Source organism: Kryptolebias marmoratus, linkage group LG6, assembly GCF_001649575.2.
Source record: "Kryptolebias marmoratus isolate JLee-2015 linkage group LG6, ASM164957v2, whole genome shotgun sequence".
Taxonomy (NCBI): Eukaryota; Metazoa; Chordata; class Actinopteri; order Cyprinodontiformes; family Rivulidae; genus Kryptolebias; species Kryptolebias marmoratus.
In genome coordinates this window covers 6,178,239-6,205,433 of record NC_051435.1, presented here as the reverse complement: position 1 = coordinate 6,205,433, position 27,195 = coordinate 6,178,239, and the positions used below count along the sequence as shown (strand labels likewise).

Here is a 27,195-nt window from a genome sequence, read left to right as displayed (position 1 = left end):
ATTTAGTTGTACTGTTATGCAGATGCTGTGTCCTGTTTGTACTGGTACATTCAGACACTGGGACAGATCATTGGAGAAAGAGCAGGAGTACTGTCACCTCCTCTGGTTGCCAAGGTGACAGAAGTGAAATACATGGAGCGACAGGCATTGTAAGTAAAGTAAAAGCCAACAGGGATTATCATTCAGCAGGTGGTACCCTCACTGTATACCCACTTCCAGGTAATGAATAGAGCAGGACTTCCTGAACGCATAGGGAGGCCAATAATGCTCCTTCCAGCTACCTTCTTCTGCACCGCAGGCAAAAGAGCTCACACCGGTGACTGATGTGTCAGGTCACTGACCAAGTCTAACAACTGGTTTAAATTTACAGGACTGCAAACTTGAATACACAAGTAATTTTGGTGCACAGACAGTTCCTAATTTCCTATGTAAACAACTTTAGCAACTATATGATATTTTGGAGGAGTTTTTTTATGGTGCCCACTGCTGTTGTTAAAGAAAGAGAGACAGAATGGAAATTAAGCCCCTTTTATTCAATATTGATTTACATTTTATATAAAAATTACTTACATTTATTACATTTCTTCAAAATACAAGCAGCCAAACAACATACAAATCAAATACAAAATTATAAAATTTCTTATATCTATCATCTTCTGCAGAAACATGTTTTATAACAACTCCTAATAACCTTTGAGACTGCGGTAAATCTCTTCCTTGTCTATATCTTTAATCTGTCTGTGGACATTTGAGATTTAGAAAAATATGGTATTCATTATCTGTCCTCTCAGTGAACAATACAGGAATCTAATGGGTGAACATTCAGCATGGGCTTCATGCTTCATATGGTATATTTCTGTTGAAACAGAGTGAACAGACCTTGAAATTGCTGGAAATTAAGAAGACATAACAAACTGTGGAATTACACACTATGTGAGAAAAGACAAGGATCGTAATATGAGTTGAGCCACCAGGTGCAGAGCAGAAAATAGACAACAACTCAAAAATATCAAGCTTCGCTGCTCAGTTGTGAAGGTCTGTTGTCCGCCCAGTACATATAAAATGACCAAAAAAAGTAACCCTTTGTTACTTTACAGCCATTTGCTCAGAAAAATGTAATCAAATCTTCCTTTAGAACCCAAGGAAACTTCTACAAACTTCTTTTTTTTATTTTTATGTATACTAGTGTAAGCTATGGGTACAAATTGTAGCACTGCATTTTTATCATATGAACTGTGCACAAGAGTGGCTTATGGTGTTAATCAAGTTTTTGCAAATCAGCAGCTTTACTTCAGTACAGTATACAGTATAGTGCTGTTTAACATATATATTTTTAACAAAAAGATAAAAAGGCAAACTGTAAATGTAAAATAAAACTCTTGAACACACCAACAAAGACTAAATGCTGATGCTAAACATGTAAAACCCAAGAGCCTTGTAGGAAATAGAAAAATCTGGTTTCCTCCTTCATATTATACATTGTACACTGTGGTAAAAAAAGAAGTAAAAAGTTAGGCTATGCGGCGGTTTCACGAATTGTCCCCTCTAGTTTCTTTGGGAGTAGCTCTCTCCTCTCGTCAATACTGATGACTGGCTTTCGACAGTTTTGGCCGTCGATATAAATCTTTGCATACACAGGGTTGGAGTAGTTCACGGGCTGCATAAAAAAGAAAAAAAAAAGTTGCTGGCAAGAATATGAATACATTTTTAAAAAAATGAATAGATAAATAATTTACATCAGTATAATCCTAAAGCTGCAATAATAAGTAATGGTGTTTTTGCCTCTTTTTGTGACTTGGAAAAAAAATAAAAATAAAAACGCAACTGTTCACATACCTTTTTGAAATTGTCAGCAAACAGTTTCCTATTTAGAATACAAATTCATCATACAGAAACCGCCAATTAGATTTATTTGGAGTCATGATTTAGGCCCCTTGGGGAGTCCAATTTCCACTCTCGTTTTAGCTAATTTTGGTCTTCGGCACTTTCAGCATCTATCTAGGTCTCCTCTGTGTTTCCCATTAAGCTGCTGCCTGGTGCTGAGGGAATTGAACACAAAATGTTTATCCGCCTGTTTGCTGAAAACAGCTGCCTGCTGCATCTCGCAGAAATCAAATAAGAACAGATTTGGTATCTGTTTGGACATACTATTTTTTATTTTTGCCAAAATAGCGTAAGAGGTTCTGCAGAACTGAGTAAACCTGCAGAGTTTGGTGCTTGTTCCCTAATAGATTAAAAATGTGTTGAATATTAGAAGGTAGATCCATGCAGCTTTAGGCAAAGTTCAAAGAATGTATGAAGAACTAAACATGCATCTGACTTAGTAAAATAAAGACAATTCATGCATATTAATTATTTCTTGTTCAACGGGCATGCAGAAAGACCAAGATGTATAAAAAACAACAAAAGCAATGTTGTTCCAAATTTTATATAATTAACATCAAGGTCATTTTGACCTGAAATTACAATAATTTTCTAGTTCTGAACTCAATATAGATATATTTTTAAAAAAGCACCCGTAATAATACTAGATTTCATAAAAGTACTTTGGTAACTGCATAGTGCTCAATGTTTGACTCCAGGAAATGATTTTCCCTGTTAAAAGTCAAGTGAAGGTAATAAAATTCACCTGTCCAGGAATAACCTCCTTGGGCACTGAATTGATGCCCAAGTTGTTAGGGTCACTGGATTTTACACACCATCCCTGCAACAAAACAAGGGCCATCTCTGTTACCACAACAGTTATGAAGTAAAATTCTTCACAGTTTGGTTTATTATCAACTTTAAATTTTTGAATCAGTCCAACTGAAATTACCACAGTTTTAAAATTGTCTCATAATTAAAACTAAAACTTCACACCAAAGTGGGAAAAAAAAAAATTGGATTTAGATCAGAACATCTTGATTAAAAAGGCAGCCAGGCAGAAAACACAACAGCAAATGTCAAAGTTGGCAGCACAAGAAGCAGCAGGATTAGGTTTTAAGCTCTAGCAGGTGAGCAATACACCAAAATCAGTGAGGGTGTTATGATTCATTCAATATACTAGCGATTTAGGTTGAGAGGTTTGAACGGAATAAATCGTCAGCAAAATGAAAAGTCATCTTGGTTCAAGGCACCTGTAAATTCATAAGCACCTAAAGCTAGCTTCTACCAAATATCTAAAAACCTCTGGTATTATATAGGTATATATATATATATATATATATATATATATCAGCGGTAGTAACTTCATTAAAACAGAACACCTTCTAAATAGAGGGAAAATAATATTTTGTTAGATTTAGATTAGATTAGATTTTGGAGAAAAACGACTCGGAATTGGAAGTTTGTGTCCTTGTATCTTCCTGCAATTAATCAGAGACATAGCAATAATAAGCAAATTTTACATGGATATGTAACAGTTAAAGGAAATTAAATCTGATTTTTTATTTTTTTCCCACATGGGATGAAAAAAAAGAAGATAAAAAACATGGCAAAATATCCTGCAAATTCATTACGGACTGCTAACAATACTTATGCATCACTCCGTGTATTTATGTATTTATTTACATGACATTCAACCAAATTAAAATCTCATTTGTGCATAAGGGGGGAAACCTCTTGCAGTGAGCTTTTAGCATTCACACAGATTCACAACTGCATGCGTTTAGACCTGAATAACATGTTTCACTCCATTTTTGACTTAAGACATTCAACAAAAATATAGATAATTTCATTATTAGGATAAAAAATGTTCATTTTTAAAACATTATTTCATGTTGTTTTATCATTAAAATGTCCAAATATAACACAACAGTCATATTTAATAATAACAAGCACAAAATTATCAACTAGCCCACCTTGTGAGGGTCCAGTGTGAAGTTGGGTCGCAGCAGGCTGCCTGCATCAGCATGGTTGTCGTGGTCCACCTCATACATATTGTATGACGGGTTACCGATCTCCACGTTTATTCCTCCGTTTGTCATGGGCTGCCTCTGGACACGCTTTCCCCTGAGGTGTGTGCGGAGCCAGGCATCATTAACATGACACACAACATTCAGGTCAATGTTCTGCACACCTCCACCCAACAAATCACATTGCACCATTTGGCACACTTTGAGAATATAACTTATTTGTGTAGTTATAATCAGAGGATATTCTGAACAAGCAAACAAGCTTTTCATTTATAAAGCCAAGAAATTCATTCATCTTGAAAGCGGTGAACTGTTTGATCTCTCATCATCAGTTGCTGCTTAGAAGTCTCCTGTTAATTTTCTTCCCTTTATTTTTCATTTACGTACCTTTGCCTCCGTCTGCAGATGTAAACACCTGCTACCACTGTCACAATCAAGATAACCAACAGGACCAGAGGCACAATGATAGCAATGCTCCCTAGAGGACAAACAGAGGAGAAATGATGTGGAGTGTTGTGCAAAAATCAAAAAGAGGTAAGGCAAGTTCAAATTGTGACCACAGAAAGCTAAAAAAATATGATCACAGATGGACCTCAGAAGGTTGTGTTTTGGTACTGTGTACATTTTGTCTTAAGAGTTTTTACTGTAATACTGAAATCAACAAGAAAACCTGTGAACCCAATGAGCTTGCAACTGCAGCTCCTATAATCCAAATGAGGTAAACATGCTTAATGAAGGCATTTGTGTTCAAATAATGCAAACTTGCTCAACTTCCTGGAATTTGTTCCTTTTAAGTCAGGATGTCAAACAGACCTGATTCGAGTGTGCTCATGAGATGCATAAACTTGGCTCCAAAATGTTATTAAAAACAACATCTAATGTACAAGAAACTGTTACATTGAAATAAAATGGAGCATTGTATTATGAAATCTACTTTGACTCATAAAGGAAATGTACTTTTGTCTTTCAATCTAAAAGGTTCTCGGTTCTCACCTCCACTGGTATTGTCTGATCTGCTGCTTTTAGGGGCGGGTCTCTCGCACTGCGTTCCTGCCCAGTTGGCTGAACACCTGAAGGAGAAAGTCATTTTGAATAAAATATCAATAGAACTTCATATGTAGTCGACTGCTGAGGAAACACTTAAGTAAAACGAACTACAGCAAGATGAGACAGATATGCAACACATTATGATTCTGTGTCACTATGAGGTGCTTTGATCCAACACAAATAACACACCACCTGCAGAGAGAAATTACTATGTGCATACATGTGTGTGTTAATTACCATGTTGAAATTGCACTGTATAAAAAAAAAAAAAACTTAGAAAATGTAGAAATGACAGCAGGACAACAAGTTGTCACCACATTCATGTTCCAATGGAGTCCAATGGGGGTGATGTATAACCCTTGTTAGAAGAGGTGATTTTTAATTTCACACTACTGACGCAGATGGGTCTGTAAAGCATGAGTGATCTTGTGGGCGCGGCTGGGTGATGAAATTATTCTAAATTACATGCACTCTCCGACTCAGAACATCAGGCTATCAAAAAATAAGAATGCAGCCCCATAGATGTGGGAAATGAATCGCGCCTTTGTAGGACAAAATGTCACAGCGGCATGAATTTTAACAAGAAATGGGAGAAAGTTTTTAATTTGATCTCTTTTAGAAAGGATAAACCAAGAAAATAAAGTCCATAAACGGAGAAAAACAAAACCTCTTAACTCATTTTAAAAGCTTTAAAGATTTACACCAATTACTTTTGAGATGTTTGACTTGGTAAATTAAAGGTGGTTGAAGCTCACTAACAGATGTTAAGCTACCAAACATGAGCAGGCTGCAAATGCACACAATAAAACACACATCACACAGACAGTTTTATGTTTTAATTTTCCTTCGGTTCATTTGTGCAGGGTGAGGACTGCATGAGATGGGTGAATGGGTGGCAGTAGGGGGCAACAATGATGCTGAATCATGCGGCAACTGTCAATGTAATAAGTACTATTTCAGCTCGCACCTGCTCAGGATGTATTGAATACCATTCCATTGTTCTAAGGATTACCGTGGTATTAATGATAACTTGTTATTATTACTGTCATTGTCATCTAAAGCCTGATCCACACAGAAACGTTTTTGTGAATACATGATTTTTTTTTTTTTTTTTTCAGCCTCGTGTCCACACAAAAAACATTTTAATCACATTTTTTGAAACTGTTCCAGAGTGAAACAATCTTTAAACACCACTCTTCTGTTTTCATGTGAACAGCCTAAATGCAAACATTTAAAAACTATGAAGTTTATAGGTCTATGTCTAATTTAACCTTTGACCCTAAGTGTGACAGACACAACAACAAAAACGAAAATTACAAACTGCGTTTGTGCTGCAGACTCATTTCTCAACTACAGCGAAACCTTTGTATGCTGTATATCTTCAATGAACATACAAGGCTGATGAACAATAAGTCTGCCATAAATAAAGAGCAACAACCCTTATTTTCTACACCAAATACTACAAGGCCAAAAAGCATTTTTATCACTTTATTGACCTGTCAACAATACTAAAGTATACGCTGCAGATAGGAAACTACAATATGGGTCAAGTTTGAAAGACTGACACTTATATATAAGGTCTTTCCTTCTTGTTGTATTTACAGTCTTTGATTTTACCCAATGTGTGAGCTTTATGAGTACGCTCTATGTCTTCTTTCCTGTTTTTGGTGTATTTTTTCTACTAGCATTACAACACCGCATATAAGCCTGGCACAGATGCTACAACAATTTGGGTCGTTTTCTGTGGGATCATGTGGATACAAACATTTCTAGAGATGGTGTCGTGCTTACAATTATATTTTTAAAACTAAGAAATAAAAAAGATTAAAAAAAATATTAAACAACAAAAAACAAACAAAAAAAACATTTCCATGTGGATAAGGCCTAAAACAATCTTATATAAATAGTTTGATATTATAGGAAATATGGTCATCTGCATGGTGTATTAGATCTAATATCACCAATTTATTTTAGCTTAGCATTAGAATAGATTATTATTATTTGTGATTAGATTTTATGTAAGAAGAATGTTTTGTTTCCAAATATAAACAGAATTCATGCTTACCCATCTGCCTGGCTGCGAGGTTTCTGTGACAGATTTTGTTATGTACCATTTCGACAAGCCCTTCTGCAGACAACTGTGTGAAGCCTATATTTTTATGAGCATGTGGACCATGTGCACAGACAGTGACATGTGCTAAGTTAAAACTCCTCTTCAAAACAGGGCATTAAACACACAGCAGGAGGAGGAAAGCAACAGAGATGCTTATGTTGAGGAACGGTGTCAAAGATCACTGTTATCTACAATTGGAGTCACAAGGTCACAAAAACTGCATTGAATTCCCAATGAGAAATTACAAACATTTTTTTTTCTTCCTTTGAACAGACAGCTGAATTACTGCGACTGGAGTGCAAATCGTAGACGAACAAGTCAAAAGCTGTGCAGCAGCTGACCCTGAAATAGTACAAATACAATCACATGTGCATTGACAAGAGCCAAACTGCTTCCACATGTCTTTATAAAAAACTCTTATGCACATCTGAGTGTAACCCTTTCTTTATTACTAAAGACAGCTTCTATAATAAGATTTTTTTTTTCCTTTTTTAAGAAAATAATTTACTGAAGTGATAACCATGAATAAAAAGTTTAAATTATACTTTATAATAGTCTTGTATTTCCTAGATGCATTTAATTTGGCATGTCATTCTGTTACCCAGCACTTATTACTTGACAGGTTGCTACAAGGAGGGACCAGGTATAAAAACTGTACTGAGGCTGAAATGAAGTCAGATGGAGTGGAGGTGGGTGTGGGCACAAAGGGGTTGAGTTGGCTCTGGAGAGGTGAGAGGGACCTACTTGCAGCGAGGTTTGTTAAGAGCTGTTAATGTGCACATCCCCTCATTCTGACAGAAGTAATCGCAGGGGTTGGCCAGCTCATCACAACGTTGGTTCTTGAACCCTGGCGTGCAGCTGCAAAACATTGTGTTGGGAGTGATAAAGGGGCCCAAAGAACGTTTGTCGTTGAAAAGTTGGGTGTTTGATGAATGGAGACTGAGTCACAAAATCCTTTTAGCATCTTTAGATATAAGATGGAATCTTATTGTGTTGTGTCTTAATTGAGTAAGCTACCAAAATAAAAAGAAATACAAAAATAAAAAATAAATAAATCAGCACAAATCATTTTTACTAATCCCCATATTTTAGGTGGCATCTGTAAAGGAACAATTTGTTGTGGAAATGGTGCCTTCTTCAAGATGTGAGAAGTTATAAAAAGTAAGCAAAATTATAAAAAAAAAACAAGTTTTAAAATATATTTTTCCATAATGACAAGAATACATTAGGAGTTAATGTCAGAAAATTTACAACATGTTTAAAACATCAAAAACATTTTAAAACTCAGTCAAACATGTTTAATATTACATGAACGTCTCTAAACACCAATTCCAATCCCAAAAAGAAAGAAAAAAAAACTGGCTAAACAAAATAAAATTATTCAAAACCTAGCCTTAATAATAAGCTTTCGTAAAAACAAACATAAACACGGTATTTGTTCTCTTTACACCATTTTAAAACTAGTATAAGTTTGAAATAAACTGCAGTTCTTAACATTGTAGTTTTATGTCAATAAACCCACAACTGTTACCACTGTTCATGTGGACAAATGAAACCTATAAACTGTCTGTTTTTCCTACTTTTTAACCCTAAATGTTCAGGTACGACGTCTGTTAGCTTACACACATCTGGAACAATAAAAAACAAAAAGTCTTTGTTGATACTTAGTTGTTGTACGCTGCTGATTGGTTTCAGTTTTTTAGAAACTCACAACTAAAGTCGTGGATTGCATTTAAAAGAAGAATCTTTAATATCATCATGTATCCAATTTTATGTGTTAACTTGGGAGAAAGAAAAATACACACTGTGAAGGTAAACAGATATTTTGCATCTACTATATAAATTATTCCCTGGCTAAAACTACCTATTAATAAAGCCTTTAAGTTTAATACAAAACACAAATACAAATTTGGAAATTCATCCTCAAGCCATGTCTTAAATTATCAGCATATTGTACAGAAAGTGCTTGACTGAACAAGGTGATTTTTTTTTCCTTTTTTTTTTTTTTACATGAAAACATTTCTTTCTGATGCTGTGCAGACAAAGGCTGAAGATTGCACCTCAGCTTCCATCAGAGGCAAAAAGATGAATAGTGGATAGTGTTTATTTACGTAACCACTACTATTAACCAGCTGAAGTTTATAAACTGGACAAATAATTGCTTACTGTTTTTAAGAGGAATACTGAAAAAAAAATCCTACAGTCTTTTGTAAAGGTGTTTAATGCAGGAATAATCATGCAAGCTTTTTGCTTTTGGGAAGGGTTGATGAAACATGCATTTACACAGAGTATTAAGGTCAAACTTTATGATTTCTTGACACCAGGATATCCATCATCTCACAGAATTTCTGGTCTTTGGAGCAAATAATAAACCGCATTATCAGGATCTGTTAACCTCGTCGAATAAGATGGAATCATTTGCATAGAAATTGATTCTATCCCCTGGAATCTGAGTGGCGACTGCAAATTTCAATTTAACTACAGTGGACAATGAGCATTTAAAAAATAGACAGATGGCTTTTGAAATGGATTTCCAATTTCCTCCTTGGACAGAGTTTTACCACAGCAATGAATGTGATTATAGCTGAGAACGTATTCGTTTTTAAGAAGCCCTGTGAGTAATCTTGATTTGTGTGTGCCACTCAGGCTTTTGTCTGGAACAAGTTTCTGAGTTTCATGGTGTGTTGAACCACTGATACAAAACTTATCTTTTTTTTTTTGATAGAGAAAAACTTTTAAACCATCCGCTGAAGACAGTCACAGAGACCTGACATAAGCTCTAAACTGCAAAGAGAACCAGCGCAATATGTTCAGAATAGCAGGCTTTGAAGGAGTTTGAAACCATTTTTTTTTATCTGCTTTAAAACCCTAAGCCACAGTGAGGTGTCATGCTGCACAGGATGGTGTACATGCACTCAGCCCCCTGCTGCTCCATGGCCTTCGAACAGTGACATCAAATCTTGCCGCAATTTAAGGATTTTTTTTTTTCCCCTCCAGAAGGAGACACTTATCTTGTAGAGTTCTTGAAGCAAGGAAAACGTATCCCTTGATGGTTTTCTTTTCTGCTTTAAAAGCCAGCCTTTCAGAACCACAGAGTCAGTATTTGAATGGGACCAAGTGTGAATGGAGAACATGCATTTTTTCCCCCATTAAGCAGTGACTTACTGACAGAAAGGCAGGCTGGTGTCAGGGTCCAGGTGACAGGTACCTCCATTGTAGCAATATCCGTCACACAGCTGACAGCTCGGTGCTATTCTGCCATTTGTGCAGCTGGAGGGTGAAGAAATAATTGACTCTAAGTACAAGCAAAATATAATATCTATATACTTTTAGAAGAGGAAAAAATAAATCTGCGGTGGTTTTGCACAGCAAATGTTTAATTTATGTAAAGGAGGGCATTTCACCTGGATTCTATTCACTGACATTATCAACACTTTAAATGCTGGAGGGTGTGTGAACCAATGCATTTTTCAGATGTAATCAAATCAATTCAGTCACCCAGTAGCCTGTAGGTACAGCAACTGTGACCTGAATTGAAAATACATTGGGCAACTGATGCTTCTCTATAAATGAACGGGAAATGTACTGACTGCAGTAACAGGGATGATGTAAGCACAGCAAGGACTCACTTGCAAACCACATCTCCTGTTTCCTCGTTAATAAGGCAGGGAGCTCCGTGGCATCGGAGACACTTGTCCACTTCGCACTTATTTCCTTCAAATCTGGCAGGACACACACACTCCACGTAGCCACTACTGGATAACGTGCAGGCCTTTGAGTTCACACAGTAGTGATGACAGATGTCTGGTCCACATTGAGAAACAGAAAAAAAGTGAGGTTAGTGTATAACTTAAAGTTGAAGCTGGTTAGATTAGAAATGTGCAGGGCTTTTAATGGGACTTAATTATCCACATCAAATGACATCTTAGCCACAGATGAAAACATATCACCCCTTGGGCAAGCAACAGTGGGAAAATACTAATGATGTGCAACTGAAATTGTTTTCCCACAACCCATTATTTCAAAGCACAGCAACAGAAAATAGATCGCTCTGGTACAAAAACACCCAAAGGTTGTTTGATGGAAGAATTCTTATTTTGTTTATCTGCAAACTGAAACAAATGTGGTGTTAGTGAAAAGAAAATACTTTTGACAGTTGATCTTGTTTAACACTGAGTTTGAGCATCTTAAAATGTTTTATTCTGTGAACTTTATGCAGCAAAAACAGAATTTAAATCAGTTTTTTTTTGTTTTTCCGGGATTACATGCAAACATTGTTCGTATTTATGACAGACGGTCTGTGGCGCTCATGACACAGTGTCTCCTGATGTCAAGTTATGACACAGAACTCACGGTAAAGACAGCGATCCCCGGTGTATTCTGCCATACAGCGGCACACAGGCTGGTTTCCCTGAGTGACGTCGCATGTTCCACCATTTAAACAGTAATTGTCACAAATTCTTTTCTCGCAGAAAGGCCCCGAGAACCCAACAGGACAACGGCATGTTGGCTTTCCTGGACAAAAAAGAAAAAAACATAAATAAAAAAAAACAATAACAGAAAGATTATTTTACACTGAGAAAACAAAATTCATTATTTTACACCAAGACATCTCCATTTATCTTTTTTTAAGTTTGTGGCTTATGTCTAAATCCTAGAAATTTTCTTGTTTAATTTTGTTTTTAATTTTACCTTTTTTTAAGCAATTCAATATTTACATTATTCCTCAGTTTTTTCTTCGTTTGCTTAGTTGTTCTTAGGATTGTACCTTTGTTTATTCTATTAAGTTTTGCTTCCCTTCCTTGTTTTGCTTCTGAGTTCAGTTACTGAAACACCTGTCCTTAAAAAAAACGATTATTTATCATTTCATGTGTTTGCATGAGTGAACAGTTTAGGACTTTGCAACATAATCATATTGCATTTAATATCAGCTGCAGAGAAGCTTATTATGCATGCATATGTGACGCTGCTCCTGTCCTTATGCTTTTTAAACAAATTATTGTAGAAGCTAACAATTGTGATTGCTCATATTTTTTCTGCTTGTTGTCTGCTTTGTATTCTCAACAGTAATTTGAAAAAACACTAATGTATGTAATGTTGTAACACTTTCATAGTGTTTGTTTTTAAGTCTCTTTCACATAAGCAGTCATGCCTTTGACTAAAGATAAAACCCAAATATACCTTTTCTGTTTCAGTGATGTTTGCAAAATTCTATGTAGGAGATTAATTATTTGAATTTAATGACCATTCTCTAAAAAAATATCACTCAGTTTTCTGTTTGTCAAATACAACCATCTGTTCTCTCCACCAGTTTTGTTCTGTCAACTTGCAGGAAACTATTTTTTTTTCTCTCATTTGAAATAGTGCACAACCTGAACACAACAGAAGATACATCATAGAAGGATTCATAGTCTCACCTGTGGCCTGTTAAGTCTCTCAAATGTACCTGAAATGCTTGTCTGTGCAGGGAAACCTGAGCACCATGCAGGCACATAAACTCCACACAGAATTACTTCAGCCTCCTTGCTGTGAGATCACTATAATAATAACCTCAGTACCATCACAAAAAAAAAATTCCTGACATTTTAAAAATTTGTTTAACATAATTTAAGACAAGTGCTAAAAGGAAAAAAAAGATATATCCATCAATAATGTGGGAAGAATTTTAATATATACATGCTTAGGTTCTTGTATTTTATGTACATATTCACGTGAGGCTCAAGTCGACGTCTGACTGGCAGCTATGAAAAGTTGTTGAGGTATCCTTTTTGTCAGTTATGTCCTTCTGGTTGATCTATTTTTTTTTTATCTAGGCGAGACACAAGACGCAAATAATTGCTCCGGTGTGTTCTTATTCTGACCACAGTTTTATTCCTCGTCAGACATGTCTGGAATATTTCTAACTGCAAGATATCGTGGAAGCATCCCAATCAGGCCTCCAAATGCTTTTTATATTCCACGCTTGGAGTGAGGACCACCTCTTCACCTGCTTGGTAATCATTCTTGGTTTTGTTGAAAATTTTCACATGGTATAACTCCAGGAAGTGTCACTTCTTTTAAGGATTGCATCCTGGGCATTGAGTTCCCATCCATATTACTGACCAAGTATATTTATCTGTGTTAATCTGAAATCTGCTGCAGATTCTGAATGCAATGTCATCTGCTGATAAGTTATAGCCAGGTTACAAACACAATACTTAAAACAATCACATCAATCTCTAAAGATTTCCAGGATGCTTCTCTCTGCCACACTTCCTACATTTCAGCTATTTGAAACTTTTCAAAAATATTTATTTATTCATTACAATTTTCTTTTTGTTTTTTGTGACAATATAAACAATTTTCAGTTCATCGCTATGGGATAAATTCATACTTTATTTATGTCCTCTTTCTTTTATCAGTCAGAAAATACCAAATGTTAGGAAAAAAAGAAAAACCTCTGCACATTCTTTTTAAAGATATTTCACCTATCACAATGACATGCTCCTGGTTTCCCAATGAGCAGACATGAGCAGGAGACAGATTTAAGGTGCGCTTAGAAAGGTAATAATTGACAACTTCTTGTACTGTGGACAACCACGTTGTCATGGATACAAGTCTCCTCATGTAGGTCATGCTACACTAGTAGGTAATTTCACACTCCACATTTATGTGGCTAGGATAATGTTGAGTTGAAATGCCCACGAGACAATCATTCACCTTTCTTTCACTGCTTCTTTTTTCACATTTTACTTAAGAAAAGCAGAGTTTTTAAAGTTCCTTAAAAGCAGCAAAGGTATGCATACTATAGTGCAGTGATACTGAAATGTCTGTTTTGTGCTTAGCTGCGGTTTGTTTGTGTGTGTGTGAGAGAGAGTGAAAATGTATTTTCCTTTTATTAATAATGTTTTCAAACTTATTTTTCAATTTTATGGAATAACAAATAAACAAGAGTTAGACAATAACACTATATCTGAGACCTCAAACTTCTAAATGAAGATCAACTGTGAAACAAAATTTTAATTAAAAGAACATAAGAAAGCAAAGATCTGTGAGGAAGGCTGCTTGGAAATGGAATGGAAAAACAGTATAAAGATATAAACAAATCCTGACACTGCAGTGATAATAAAACTGATGAGTATTTCAAAATACATTTATCTGTTTTGCTTGGGTCAGCTGCCTTAGCTTACAGTCAATGAGACAGGCAGTGTGTGGGGATTTTTAGAAATATGAAAAATGAACAATAATATAACAAGTCAAACATCAGCACACAATGATGAAGTTGTTTCAAAAAGTGGTCGCATTGTTCACTTGTGTGAGTAAAACTGCTTTTTTTACACTGCAAGTTGGAATATTTCTCATAGCCACCTCCAGCACATGTAGCCAAAACCCCAAGAGGCATTCATTTTCTCTATTCATTCAGCTGCTGCAGAATCCCTGAGATGTGGCTCAGCCCCTCTTTCCCAAGTGGATCACCGGGTGTGTATCTTTGCCGGGACGACAAAGAAGCAACGGATTCTTTCAACAACAAGCTCAGATCAAACATTATACTGCAAAGGTACCACTGAACATCTGAAATATGTATACAAAGAGACAGCAAACCATCATACTTTATACAACCACACACACCTCACAAAGGCAGATGGCATATTAACATAACTTCACTTTGCAATGCTATTTTCCAACAAAACAGATAATTATGTTTGGCATTTTGTCCTAATTCTTCTGACTAAACTTTATACTGGCAACTGTTATTTTTACTATGTGTGACATACCTTTTAACTGTAGACTGACTCTGGACAACAAAGTACAGCACACATACCTATCCAGCTTGTTTGCAAATTAGATTTTTTTGCAGGTAATCAAAGAATATAGTTCATTAGATGAAAGTTAACAGCACATGTACAGAAGAACACAGTAAACGTTTATAATTGTCTTTGTGTAAACTGATTTCAAATCACCTCACCTTTTGCTTGTGTGCCCAAACTCAAACAAATATGCTAAAGATATTTATTTTAATATTATTAGTATTATCAACAAATTTATTTCAAAGAGAATCAAAATGTGTAAATATGTTTGACCAAATACCCCAAGGCTCGAAACAAGAAGCACAAATCAACTGATGTGGTTTAGAGTCCTTTCCTCATTCCACTTATGTCACAAGTGTAACATTGTCTACACACACCCAGGGTAAAAAACAGAAAGCCTACAATTCTATTTACAATGTAATTATTATAGAGTACTCGAGGTAAAGGTACACAGATTGCTTAAAGAAAAGGTCCAGCATCTCAGTTGTAATAAATTTTACTTGGCTTCATGTCAGATGTAGTTACCTTAACCACATTCTTCCTTCCTTGACATTGCCCTTAAAATAATGGGTGGAAACAGGAGGTGTCAAGGAGGAAATAAGTAAAAAGCATTTCGCTTTGAATTATCTTCCAAGTTCTAAAGCATAAAAGGGGGTAAAGGAATCACAGTGGAACATTTCAAATGTTGCCAGATTCTGTGAGGACTTGTGGTTTATCACAACATTTACTGGCACTTCAACAAACATAACATATGGTGAGACAGTGCTCAGTATGAATAAAAAAAGATCCACAAGAAGACCAAACTGACAAAAGAAGGCGAAATAGGAATTAAAGGAAATAGCTTTATGTATATAAAAATATAAAAAAATCATGTTGCCTTTAATGTAAAAAAAAAAAAAACACATGACAATGAGAAACACTTCCTTTGATTTAAATGTATAACATGTGCAGGAAAGAACAGCAAAAGAAAAAAAGCTGATAACTATAGTGAGAGGCATGGAAGCTGAAATTCAAAGACACTTTGTGTATTTATAGATAAAACTGGAAACATTCCAGCCTCTAATTGATACTGAGCTGGCTATCAGTCCATATTTTATCACTAAAGCAGAAGCTTTGACGAAATCCAGTTTGCTTTAATCTCACTGTCTCTCTCATCTTTGGTCATCATTTCAACTAATACTCATTTGCTTTAAACATTTGCTCAGTGCAGAAAAACTCCAACAAAGGGTCCACTGTTACCAATATTGCAAGAACTATTACAACATATACTTTCCGTACAGCTGTCTACCCGTAATTAGGAAAACATTTTATCATCCAGCAATTCCATCTTAATTTAAAACAATCCATGCGTGATGCCACAGTAAGAAGATGATCGACGTGTTATTTTGATAGGCAGACTCAGTTCTGTTTAACAGGCTGGATTAAATGCCACTGATTTTCTCTACCACAATGAATAACTTAAATACACACACACATATAAACAAATTCTAAAAGTGTCGCTTTTCTTAACTTGATTTTGATAAATACATAAAATCTTTTTAATTTAAAACAGCTCAGTATTTTGTATGTGTTCTGTTTTTGTTTTGTTCTTAAATTAAAAAAAAAAAAAAAAAAAAAGTCTTGTGATTGCTAGATTAGTATGTTGGTAAACTAATGTACGTCCTTACTTAATTTGCCACAGCTGACATCAACCCAGTTTGTTATCAGTTTTAAGGCCATAAACAAGACCTTGATTTCGAAGAAAGTTTGAAACTTGTTCAAAAGAAGAACCAAAAACAGAACTGCTCAATGGACAAATGCAAAGTTACTAAGAGAAAGATGTGGACGTTTAAAGGAAGATAAATGTGTCTAAATGATATCTTACACTAGATCTGTGTGTAGAAAGAAATAGGTAGGCTACTTTAAAACAAAACTGACAGACAGAACTTTCTTTTACCCTGACATGAATATAAATGATTCCTCTGCAGGATTGCAAATGTGAACCGTTTATTCATACATGCTTAAATTTAGCAATAATAAAATCATAAATACACAACAAGTGCATGTTTATATGCATTCTTGGGAGCATTCGATAGGAGCAGACAAACAAAAAATGCACTGCAATGTTTGCAACCCTGCAGAGATTAACAGGAATATTTGAATAGAAATGTCCCAGATGGTTATTGACGATGCACATCTAAACACACTTACCCAGTGGTGAACCCATGCAGGTGCCTCCATTTAGGCAGTAATCGGTGCAGTGGTTGACCTCACAGCGCTCCCCTGAAAAGTCCGGCCAGCAGTAGCACCTCCAGTCTCCTTTCTCATTGGCTAAGCAGCGGCCTCCATTCTCACAGGGGGGGCGGCACAGTTCACCTTCACAACAGCAAAGATCATTTTACTTGTTGTGATTCAATGTGAAGTGGTCGCACCACATCTAGCAGACTTGTGTGGCTAAAGTTGGAACAGTTACTACCACAGAAGTGGGAAGCTAAATTACAGTGCATGCAAGGGGTAGATTTGTTCAGTGCCAAATCCTTCACAATGTGCCACTCATGGGTGAAGTTAGATAAGTGACTGCTATGAAAGAATGCCCAAATATAATTCGGTCTTTTCAAAAAGTCAGTGATCTCAACAGGGTTTTGTGAAAAACGAAAAAAAAAAAAACTAAATGTTTGTATCAAAACGTTTTTTAGGACGTGAACATGTATCATAGTGTCATCAACTTCAAGCTTTATTTGCTGCAATAAGATCAAATATAAGTCTACCTGAAGTGTTGACGTCACTACAAGTGCCATTAACCAGTACTTTTCCCTCTGGACAGGTACATCTGGCACCCGTTGGGTTGAGCAGACACATGAAATCACAAGACATCCTCAAGCATGGATTTGATGCTGTGGAGAGGGGGGGCAAAAAAACAAAACAGGATCCAAGTGGATAATCTGTTAGGTTTTGCCTATGATTAGAAGGACTTGTTCTTGGAAAGAGCTATTCTTTTTTTTTCTATTCTAAAATAAGCAATTAATTTTAAGTGTTTTAATTTCTGGTTTGATGAGTGTTGTTTTCTTTGAGCCAGGAGAAATGCTGGGCTAAATCAAATGTAGAACCTTGCATTGAAAAATCAACAACTGCAGAATGTCGTAACGATTTCCTTTCATCTAATTGATTAGGAGCTTTTTCAAGTGCTCCTCTTGATTCTGCCAGCAGCAGATAAACAAAACAACGGAAACATTTAATCAAAATTTGCAAAATTCTGTATACGTTGAAGTAGGTTCAGCTCTTATTACAACGTTGTGTAAGCTATGAAACATGTCGGGTGAATGTCACTTTAAATACAATGTTTTAATCAGATGTAACATAAGAAAAACGATTAAATATATGTCAAACATGAACACACTACTTGTATCACGCAAAGAAAACAAACATTTTAAACCACTATCGATCAGCAATTATGATTTTTTTTTAATATTTATTCTGTTTTTTACATTGTTACAACATTTGGTACTGTTGGATACCATATATAATAGCAATACGTGCAGAGAACGAAGATGAAAATATTTTTCCCTTCCATTTAAATTGTTTTAGGGAGGTTTCTGCTAAAGATCTCAAGTCTTCACTTCATAGCTTTGTGTGAGCTGAGTGCATCCTCTGCCCACAGACTTACACATCTCAGAGTACATGGCTGGCCTAACGAGTCTCTGGGGAATGGAAGAGCTGCCCTGTAAGAGGAAAACTGACCAAGACCGGGTTCTCTTATGTTCTTTCACCATTAACACCACAGATGTAACAAATAACAGACATCGGTTTACCACATGAAGCAAGCAAGATTGTCTACAAGTGAGTTGTATTGATTGGCTGTGTTTCAGAATATAGATTTTATTTTAAGCTGCATTTCAGCCAACAGTTAGGGTTAGGTTTAGAATAAAATAAACTTTTAAGGAATATTTATTTATTTTAGTCTTTTTAAAGTAACAGTATTGCCTCCGCTAGTAAAAGGTTGTGTGTGTGTGTCTTTGTGATGCAAACATGTTGGCTCCGATAACCCTACAGACGAAGTTGCAAGGTATATGTTACATAAATCCAGGCTTCTACAACAAATAGTTTAAATGTGCTTCAGCCTAAGTCACTGATCTCTACTTTTACCAATAATGTTCGAAACACGTTTGCTACATTTAGTGCATCTGAGGTTGAGGATGTGAGTCTGTATGCCTAATGTGCAAATTCAAGTTTATAATCGCTGTATCAACAATTTTAATCATTTTCTGTTTATATTTATCATGATGCCTATTCTAATAGGCACCATGGAGAAACATGTTAATTTTGCCAACAGCAAGCAGCAAATTATCTAAGGTGATCTCAGACTAGTACCTTCAAAAACAAACAAACAAACAAAAATCATCCGTATAAAGCTATACATATACACAAATAAACAAAAAAGTGAGATCTAGAAATATAATTTTTCTGCCATCATCTCTTTTCTGACTTTGTTCAATATATATAAATTTATTTTACATTAAAACAGCTTACCATCTTGCTGTTTGTAACGGTGGGAGATGAAAACATTTGTGGGCCTTTCCACTCCCAAATACTGAAATTCCACTGATTGTTTGCCAAACTTGTGAATCTTGAAGAGCTCATGTTTTAGTCCAGTTCCATATATGTAGTCCTCAAATATATCAATTCTGTATGGCTGAGAGATTCCTAAAGAAGCAGAATAGAAAAGAAAGCAAACAAAACAATGCTAAAAGTTTTCATCCTGTAGCTCATGGAAGAGTGTTGTGTGAGCAGATTGATTTAAACACACACAGTGTGGAGATCTACTCTTCTGAGACACACAGGCAAGGCTGTTGCAATTTTTTGATAAGAAGTTGAGGAAACAAGCATGCATCATGGACAGCATACGTTTAAATGAAAAAAAAAGAACAACTTGTAATTTATTTTTCTTTTGGCTTTACCGTGTCTGTCACTGATTGTCACAAGGGGGTCTGAGCCATCCAATCTCATGCTCCCTATCTGCGAGAGCTCAGGATCAGCCCAGTAAATACGTTGGTTGAAGTAATCAATTGCCAGCCCTGTGGGAAGATGAAGGTAAGTGATTTATTTACCTGATGAATTAAACTGAAATCATTGTTGAATCCCTCAATGCAGGAAACCTTAAGGTCAAAAAAAGTCACATTTAATGTAACAGAATAAACAGGATTGCAGAAGCTGTGTTTCTTAATCTGTTTCGATTTTCACTGTTTACATTAGAACATCAGTGTTCTCATATTGAAAATATCATAGCTGCGCGCTGCAGTTTTCAATGGTGGATTTTAGGCATTACTATTTCAAAAACTGTGACTCACTTACAGTTTCTCTAAAAAGTCTGAGTAGAAAGCTGAGCACCTGGCTGAGGCATTTAAATTGTTTTTTCTCTTTCTTTCTTCTTTTTCTTTTAGCCCTCTGATGATGAATTTCTCTCTTTGTGACCAAGACAGAGCATGGGCCCCTTGAATTAAAGGAGGCCAAAGCAGCTCTTCAAAACTAGATCAGCACTAAGTGTCTCCCTATAGGCCTACTAACACAACAGAGTGGCTGAAAACTATTTCTTACTTATATATTCTCTTTGTGTTACTTTGTTTCTCCTTAGCTACCAGTTCAACCTTACATTTATTGGCAGCTCTTGTATATGCATATGTTTAAATACTTAAAGTAGCTTCTGGACTAGAATATCTACTACACTGATGAACTTGATGATGACATGTTTGTGCTCTTGTTTAGGGACATGGTGCTACTGGTTCAGCACAAAGTAACAAACATTATGAATGTGCCAGAAACCCATGTCACATTTAACTACTACTCATTGGTATTGTCCAGTTAAGTACAGTATAATTATTTCATATTTCTACATTTACAGTGAATGAAATTAAAATATAAATAATTTTTAAAAATGTTGTACAGCTGAATAAAATGCTGCTCAACCTTCATAACAATCCACCAACTAAAGGAGCATAAAATGCAATGTGGCCTTTCACACAAGGTGTAAATACAAATGTGGACATAAAGCCTTCAAAATATTCCAACCATCTACCTCACAGGTTGTTTAATCAGGAAGTAAATGCATTCAACATGCACACCAAGTCTCAAGGATAGACACAAAGGATGAAAAACACAGTTGTGTCCATGTTAAGGTTGCTTTCTTTATGTGCAACAAAGCCCTACAGAGCAGGTTCAATATACCAAAGGTATGAGAGGAAAGAAACATTATAGAAATAATAAAGACACAAATACCAACCGGTGGGTCTCCTAAGATTTTTCTCCAGGAGTACTCTGCGTAATGATCCATCCATGGCTGATTCCTCTATATGAGAATGATCTCCAATTACACTCCAGTACATCATTCTGCAACAGAGAAAGAGAAATAGTATGCTCCTTTCCAAAATGCTGCATAAATAGAAATAGGAAATACTACATGCACAAAAATTTGCATCTATACAGCCATTTCTATATGCATACATTACCATACATGTAGCCCAGTGATTTCTAATTGTGTCAAAATAACTGCAACAGACTATTTTTCAGAGCATATCCTTACAAATTATTCTTTCCTTAGTATTGTAATATCCATAAACTTAATATCAGTTAAATCTTAAAGGCAATGAGACGTGGGCAAATATCACATTTTTACTTGCAAACTAATGCATAAGTAGGAGATAAAACTAATGAAAAACATTTGAAAATGTAATAAATTGTGATGAGAAACCCATTGTTGTTGTAAGACACATTTAGTGCATGCAATGTTCAGTGATGCACAAGGTATCAGTGTCTATTAACCAATGGGGAATTTTTTCATAAACCATTGCTTCTCAATGGTATTCAAAGTTAGTCCTCAAGTGCGTGAACTTGAAATCAATATAATCACACTCTTAAAAAGATCATGTGGTAAACATCATCAACAAGAAAAGATCATCTCTAAGTACACAACTTACCCTCTAGCTGGGTTTACAGCAATGGCATATGGCTCTCCCGCTATGTCAGTAATCAACCGGGTGCAATTTGGTCCCTTAAGATGTCCCACATTTATGGAATATCGTAATTTAGTCCAGTGGGCTGTGTAATAGCTGAACCAGTGCATCCGAGAGTGATCAGTCCAATAAATGTTCCCTGTGATCCAGTCAGCAGAAATGTCTCTGGGCCGACGGAAGTCTGAACACTGAATTGTATAACAGGCACAATGTTAGGCTCTTTATTCAACATCTATGCATATACTTACCTCAATGTCTCAAATCAGAGATATAACAGTGAAAAAGTATGATGCAAAATCATGTTTCAATTTATTTTAAATTTACCGACAACAAAAGCAGTTATAACATAATTGAATACACATATAAAAGGATACTTACAATGTTTCTAACATTTGATTTAGTTTGGCCTCTGTCAAGAGAGTCTTTGTAAAAGATTCCACCAGGATTAAACTGGGTAGCCCATATAAACCTTTGCTGATGAAACAGAACATCCATCCCAATAATGCGAGCATTGTCCTCAATGTGAGTGAGCAGTTTGTGCCCATGGCTTTGGTTATATGGATACACAAAGCTTCTGATTTCAGTATCGTTGGCAATATAGAGCACTCGATCATCTGCTCCTGCAGGGATAGTCAAAAATAAATAAAGAAAAAACTAATAACATCATATTTTGGTAGTAGTTTGAACACAATACATAAAAAAATCCATTAGAACATTTTACAAATTTGTTTAAAGAGTAAGTTAGCATACTTGTAGAAAGCAAAATGGAATGTTTAATACTGAGCTTTAGAACCACACCTTTTGCAATACAGTTGCTGTTGACCTCCTTATAGTTCCGATCACATGTGCATTTAAAAGATCCTTTAGTGTTTGTGCAGTAATGAGAACATGCATCAAACTGCAGACACTCATTTATCTCTGGAAAAAAAAAAAAAAAGAGCGACAGCCTTACATGATCATGTTGATATGACAGAGATTTGAAAGTACCTACATTTTTCATCATCACTGCAAGAGTTATATGCGAAGACAAGAAGACTGACAATTACATTTCAATATTCTTTACCCTGCTCATAAAACATAATGTGACAAATAGTTTTCATTTGTTGCCATGAAACTAGGTGAGATGTGAGACATGTATTATAGCTGAAAGTGTCTTAGTGTCAGTTTTCATTCAAGAGTATTATCCTGTCTGCAATCAACAAATGGATTCAGTTCTATAGATTTTTTTCTTTTTTTTACTAAACTGTGTGATTGGATGCAAAACAAAACAAAAAACAAACAAAAAAGACTGTAATACTTGGTGCTTAAAAGATTGAATGATCCATAGGTTTTTCAGCATAATTTTGGACTATAATGCAACTTTCAAAGTTTATGGAAAAAAAGGATGAACTTGATACAATATACAGAATAAAATATTAATTAAGGAATATATCCCAGTAGCAGGATTAAATGAAGGTTTGCCATTTGCACATTTTATTTTAGCTATGATATAACATAAAAATATTTATTTATTTATTTATATTTCTTCGGTAAAGCAACATGTCTGCTTTGTTGGTTTGTTGCATGTGCACATAATTTTCTTTTCTTTCTTTGCTCCATCGATCTTAGAAAACCATTTTGTTGAGATGAAGCAAAACAGAGTCATCATTAAATAAACTGGAATTTGCTAAAATATTAACTTAAAAACAACTCAGAATTGCTCATACCGTACCTTCACATTGCCCTGTCTTTTGGTTCCTCTTGAAGCCAGGTTTGCACTGACATATCGCGTTAGCATTTGTTTGGTTGCAAATTGCATCCTCCCCACATGGATTTGTTTTCTTTCCACATACATCTCCGCTGGAAACTACAAATAAATGCAGGTCTTTGATTACACCTCTGCATCTTAGACACATGCTGGGATTTTCTTTTGATGTGCAACAACTTAGAGGGCATCTTAATCATTCATACAGAGCACAGCACACCTCAAACATGTTCATACATATATTATCATAAACAACAAAACATCACTTCTAAAGTGATGAGACTGCTGAGCTTCATGATAACATCATTTTGACATTTGGCAGGTTTCATCTTCCTGTGAACACTTCTTTGATCTGTTTGCTCAAGTTAGCTGTTACTGTACTTACATGACTTGCAGTCATGCTCATCGGAGCTGCCATCCCCACAATCATTGAAAAGGTCACACTGAAGCTGCATTGGGATGCACCGTCGATTACTGCAGGTGAACTCTGTTTTCCCACAAGGTCGAGGCCTTCCAGCAACCACCTCTGCTTCAGTGCAAATGACACAATTATGGTAAAAATGAAAACTTACAACTTATGACTTCAATATTCTTCTACAGGACTTGATGCTCAGGTTCACATGCAACATTCACATTTGTGAAATACTGTAAAACTTTGTTTGGTGTTCATTAGTGATTTTTTGGGAGTTTTTTTTTGTGCATACTTCCACAAATTTACAGTAATTTATTTTAGACAACAACTTTTTTAGTATTTATGGCAATTCATTTTAGGTGGTGGAGCTTTACTACAATTGATGGTAAATTTAGACTGCACATTCATTTTAAGTAGAGCAACTTTTCTAGCATTTATGGTAATTATTCCCATGTCTTTCCCACAGTTTTTCTCTGCAGAGAGGAGCCGGCAGCCGTTGAAGAGATGAAGGCCTGATAAGATTTGGTCAGTGAAGAAAACTAGAATGGCTGCCACTAAAAGAGAATACACACATATATATTTAGACATACTTTGCTGGATTTTACTGAACACTACTGTCCTAAATGTTTGACAGAGACTAGAGATACAGAGTAAAGTCCAGTCTTGGTCTGTTACTACTATTTATTTATTTATTTTGTAGTCTGTTATGCTGTCATATTGTTGATCTAATGCAATGTGGCAGAACTAGAGGTGTCACCAGATTATTTTTGCTGGGGCTAGTGCTGCAGTAATAATCAGTTAAATCTCATAAAGGTTTACATCAATCAATGCTAGTTTAAACAATGTAGCATTGATATAATTCTGAGAACTTCACTCTGTTTTTTTACTATTACACAGTAAAAACACATTCCAAATACCAGCTTCATGTTCAAACCTGTTGTTTCTGTACAGCTTAGCACATTGTTCATGGCAGTCATACATTATTGATACACATATCAGTCCAATGTATTGGCACATGTTGCACCTCTTCATGAACTACTTATCTGGGTGTTTAACTCAAATTACGGAAAGAAGAATATGTGTCTGGATCATTGGAGCGCCATGCTTCCTGATTAGCAGTTTGGAGCAGTCCAATGAATAAAAAGTTTGCCATCACCCTTAAGGTAGTTTTTCCTAGTGTTACTGCTATTGACATCTCTACAAACATTGGAGTTGTGGTATTTGCCTGGATGTCACTGCTTAGCCTCACTGCACACTAAATTGACTCCTTATTTGATCCTAAGCGTTCAGCGCTGCATGCCTAGCAGTTCCATGAGTCTCATACAGCAGAGCTTGTAAAGCAGGCAATCGGTGAGATGTTAAAGACGTGAGAAATAGACAAGCTGAATGTTCTCATCATTTTCTGCGATAATGTGAGAAATAAGAACAAAGTGATGGATGACATATAGGTTCTGAAATCGTACAGCATGTCCCACACTTCAGCTGGTGGAGCACAGGACACATCTTCAAGGAACAGTACAAATATGATGACTAACAGCCATCATCATATATGTTAAAACCTCAGATAAAACCTGTAGTATTGAATTTATAACTCTAATGCAGTTTGTAAAACAATCAAAAATTGTATTTAAATTCTTTAGCAGCAGATCTTGTAGCAGATACCAAAGCTTAAACTGATCAAATTGAATGAGAAACACAAATAGTGATTGGAATATCTCCAATAAATGATATTTGTGAAGGATGTTTCAAATTTAATGAACAGTTAATTACCAATAAAAAAAAAAAATAAAAACAAAAAATACATAAGTTTTATTATGCTGCAGTATTTTTTCACATGCACATTTTAAACCACAGCACAGTTGAATGAAATGTATAGTTTTCTTTTCTTTTTTTCTTTATTTTTTACACAGAACAAATGGAAGTTTGGCACTCTCCAACATCGTAACAATGAGAAAGAAAAGAAGCATAATGAAGTGATGGGGAGGAGGATGATGGGATTAAGATGAGATTGAGGGGATGGATGGATGGAAGAAGCATACAATGGTGAGAGGTAATGGACTGAGGTAGGAGATGGATGGGGGTATCAATGAAATCAGAGAGGAAGATGAATGGAGGACAGAAGGACTGAGAGAGTGATAGAAAAGAGAAGCTATTTGTCCCTCTCCTTTCTGTCTGCTCTCTGTGATCATTTACAGAGCGTTTGTGTTTGAGGCGACATGTTAGGACACGACGAAAGGGACAGAAGCGATTATGCTTTTGAATCTAGTTCAAAAATGTATATAAAACATACTATTTTCCACAAAGAAAAAGTGTAAAAAAAGATGTTCAGTACATCTAAGGTATCAGCAATAACAAATTAAGTGTATGAATAAATATCTGCCTTACTCTTTATTAAAAATAAGTGCATCATTATAATACGATACAAATATATGAACATTGTCCACTAAGTACTGTATAATTTAATGCAAAACAGCTGCTTAGTACAGTATCAGCTCTGTGCTCTCTGTACTTACCACACTCCTCTTCATCTGAGTTGTCACCACAGTCATTCACTTTGTTGCAGACTTGGTCTGCGCGCAGACACACGTGGTCATTTCTACAGCGGAAAGGCCTTGTAGGAGGGCAGGGGAGCTTAACTGGAGATCAAGGGACACAGCCAGTAGGTTAATCTTTATTTAAAGAAATATACTACAAAACCCTGAAAAATAAAAAACTTATAAAATATGCTTTGTAATCCTTTAACAGGGGGCCTCACGAGGGACAGTTACAACTTACCACACATGTCTATATCTTCGTCAGAGTTATCGCCACAATCGTCCTTGCCGTCACACACCCATGTGTGGAGTTTGCACAAGGTGTTGTTGCAAATGAATTCATCAGCTCGGCAGAAGAAAGCTCCTGCAATTACACAGATAAGTCCGCACGACTTTTATCACTGTAACTCAGATAGGAAAGCTCATTCAAGTTGTGTGAAACGTGATGCAAAAATGTCTATTATAAGATAACAATGACAGATCATTTTACACAATGTTCCAGGCAGTGTGAAGTATTTTTTGGCTCACAAAAGAAAATTCTAAATGTATTATTGCAATTCTTGATTTTACTGTCAATAAAATCCATCCTTTGTATTCCCACTTATTGTCAAATGCTACATTACTTTTTTAGTTTATACATAGCATGAAAGAACAATAATGCTCTTTTATTTTCAGACAATAA

The 27,195-nt window shown here is 35.7% G+C and overlaps 1 protein-coding gene across 5 annotated transcripts in view; it reads right to left on the bottom strand.

Moving 5' to 3' along the window:
* Positions 1-518: 518 nt before the first annotated feature.
* lrp1bb (low density lipoprotein receptor-related protein 1Bb) overlaps positions 519-27,195 on the bottom strand; it is a 236,922-nt gene continuing 210,245 nt past the window's right edge. For 2 of the 5 annotated variants that reach the window (XM_017420711.3, XM_017420704.3), the window contains 21 exons: positions 26,755-26,877; positions 26,493-26,615; positions 23,953-24,096; positions 23,535-23,669; positions 22,622-22,741; positions 22,202-22,443; positions 21,788-22,011; positions 21,094-21,200; positions 19,775-19,891; positions 19,347-19,520; positions 17,588-17,713; positions 17,031-17,195; positions 11,407-11,568; positions 10,683-10,857; positions 10,219-10,323; positions 7,798-7,911; positions 4,887-4,963; positions 4,281-4,371; positions 3,840-3,990; positions 2,630-2,704; positions 519-1,657 (listed from right to left, as the gene is read on the bottom strand). In XM_017420711.3, coding sequence (XP_017276200.1) covers positions 1,517-1,657; positions 2,630-2,704; positions 3,840-3,990; positions 4,281-4,371; positions 4,887-4,963; positions 7,798-7,911; positions 10,219-10,323; positions 10,683-10,857; positions 11,407-11,568; positions 17,031-17,195; positions 17,588-17,713; positions 19,347-19,520; positions 19,775-19,891; positions 21,094-21,200; positions 21,788-22,011; positions 22,202-22,443; positions 22,622-22,741; positions 23,535-23,669; positions 23,953-24,096; positions 26,493-26,615; positions 26,755-26,877 — 2,891 coding nt within the window. In that variant the 3' untranslated portion in view covers positions 519-1,516. The remainder of the gene's footprint in view (positions 1,658-2,629; positions 2,705-3,839; positions 3,991-4,280; positions 4,372-4,886; positions 4,964-7,797; positions 7,912-10,218; positions 10,324-10,682; positions 10,858-11,406; positions 11,569-17,030; positions 17,196-17,587; positions 17,714-19,346; positions 19,521-19,774; positions 19,892-21,093; positions 21,201-21,787; positions 22,012-22,201; positions 22,444-22,621; positions 22,742-23,534; positions 23,670-23,952; positions 24,097-26,492; positions 26,616-26,754; positions 26,878-27,195) is intronic. The other 3 variants (XM_017420705.3, XM_037976153.1, XM_017420710.3) reach the window with 3 other exon arrangements.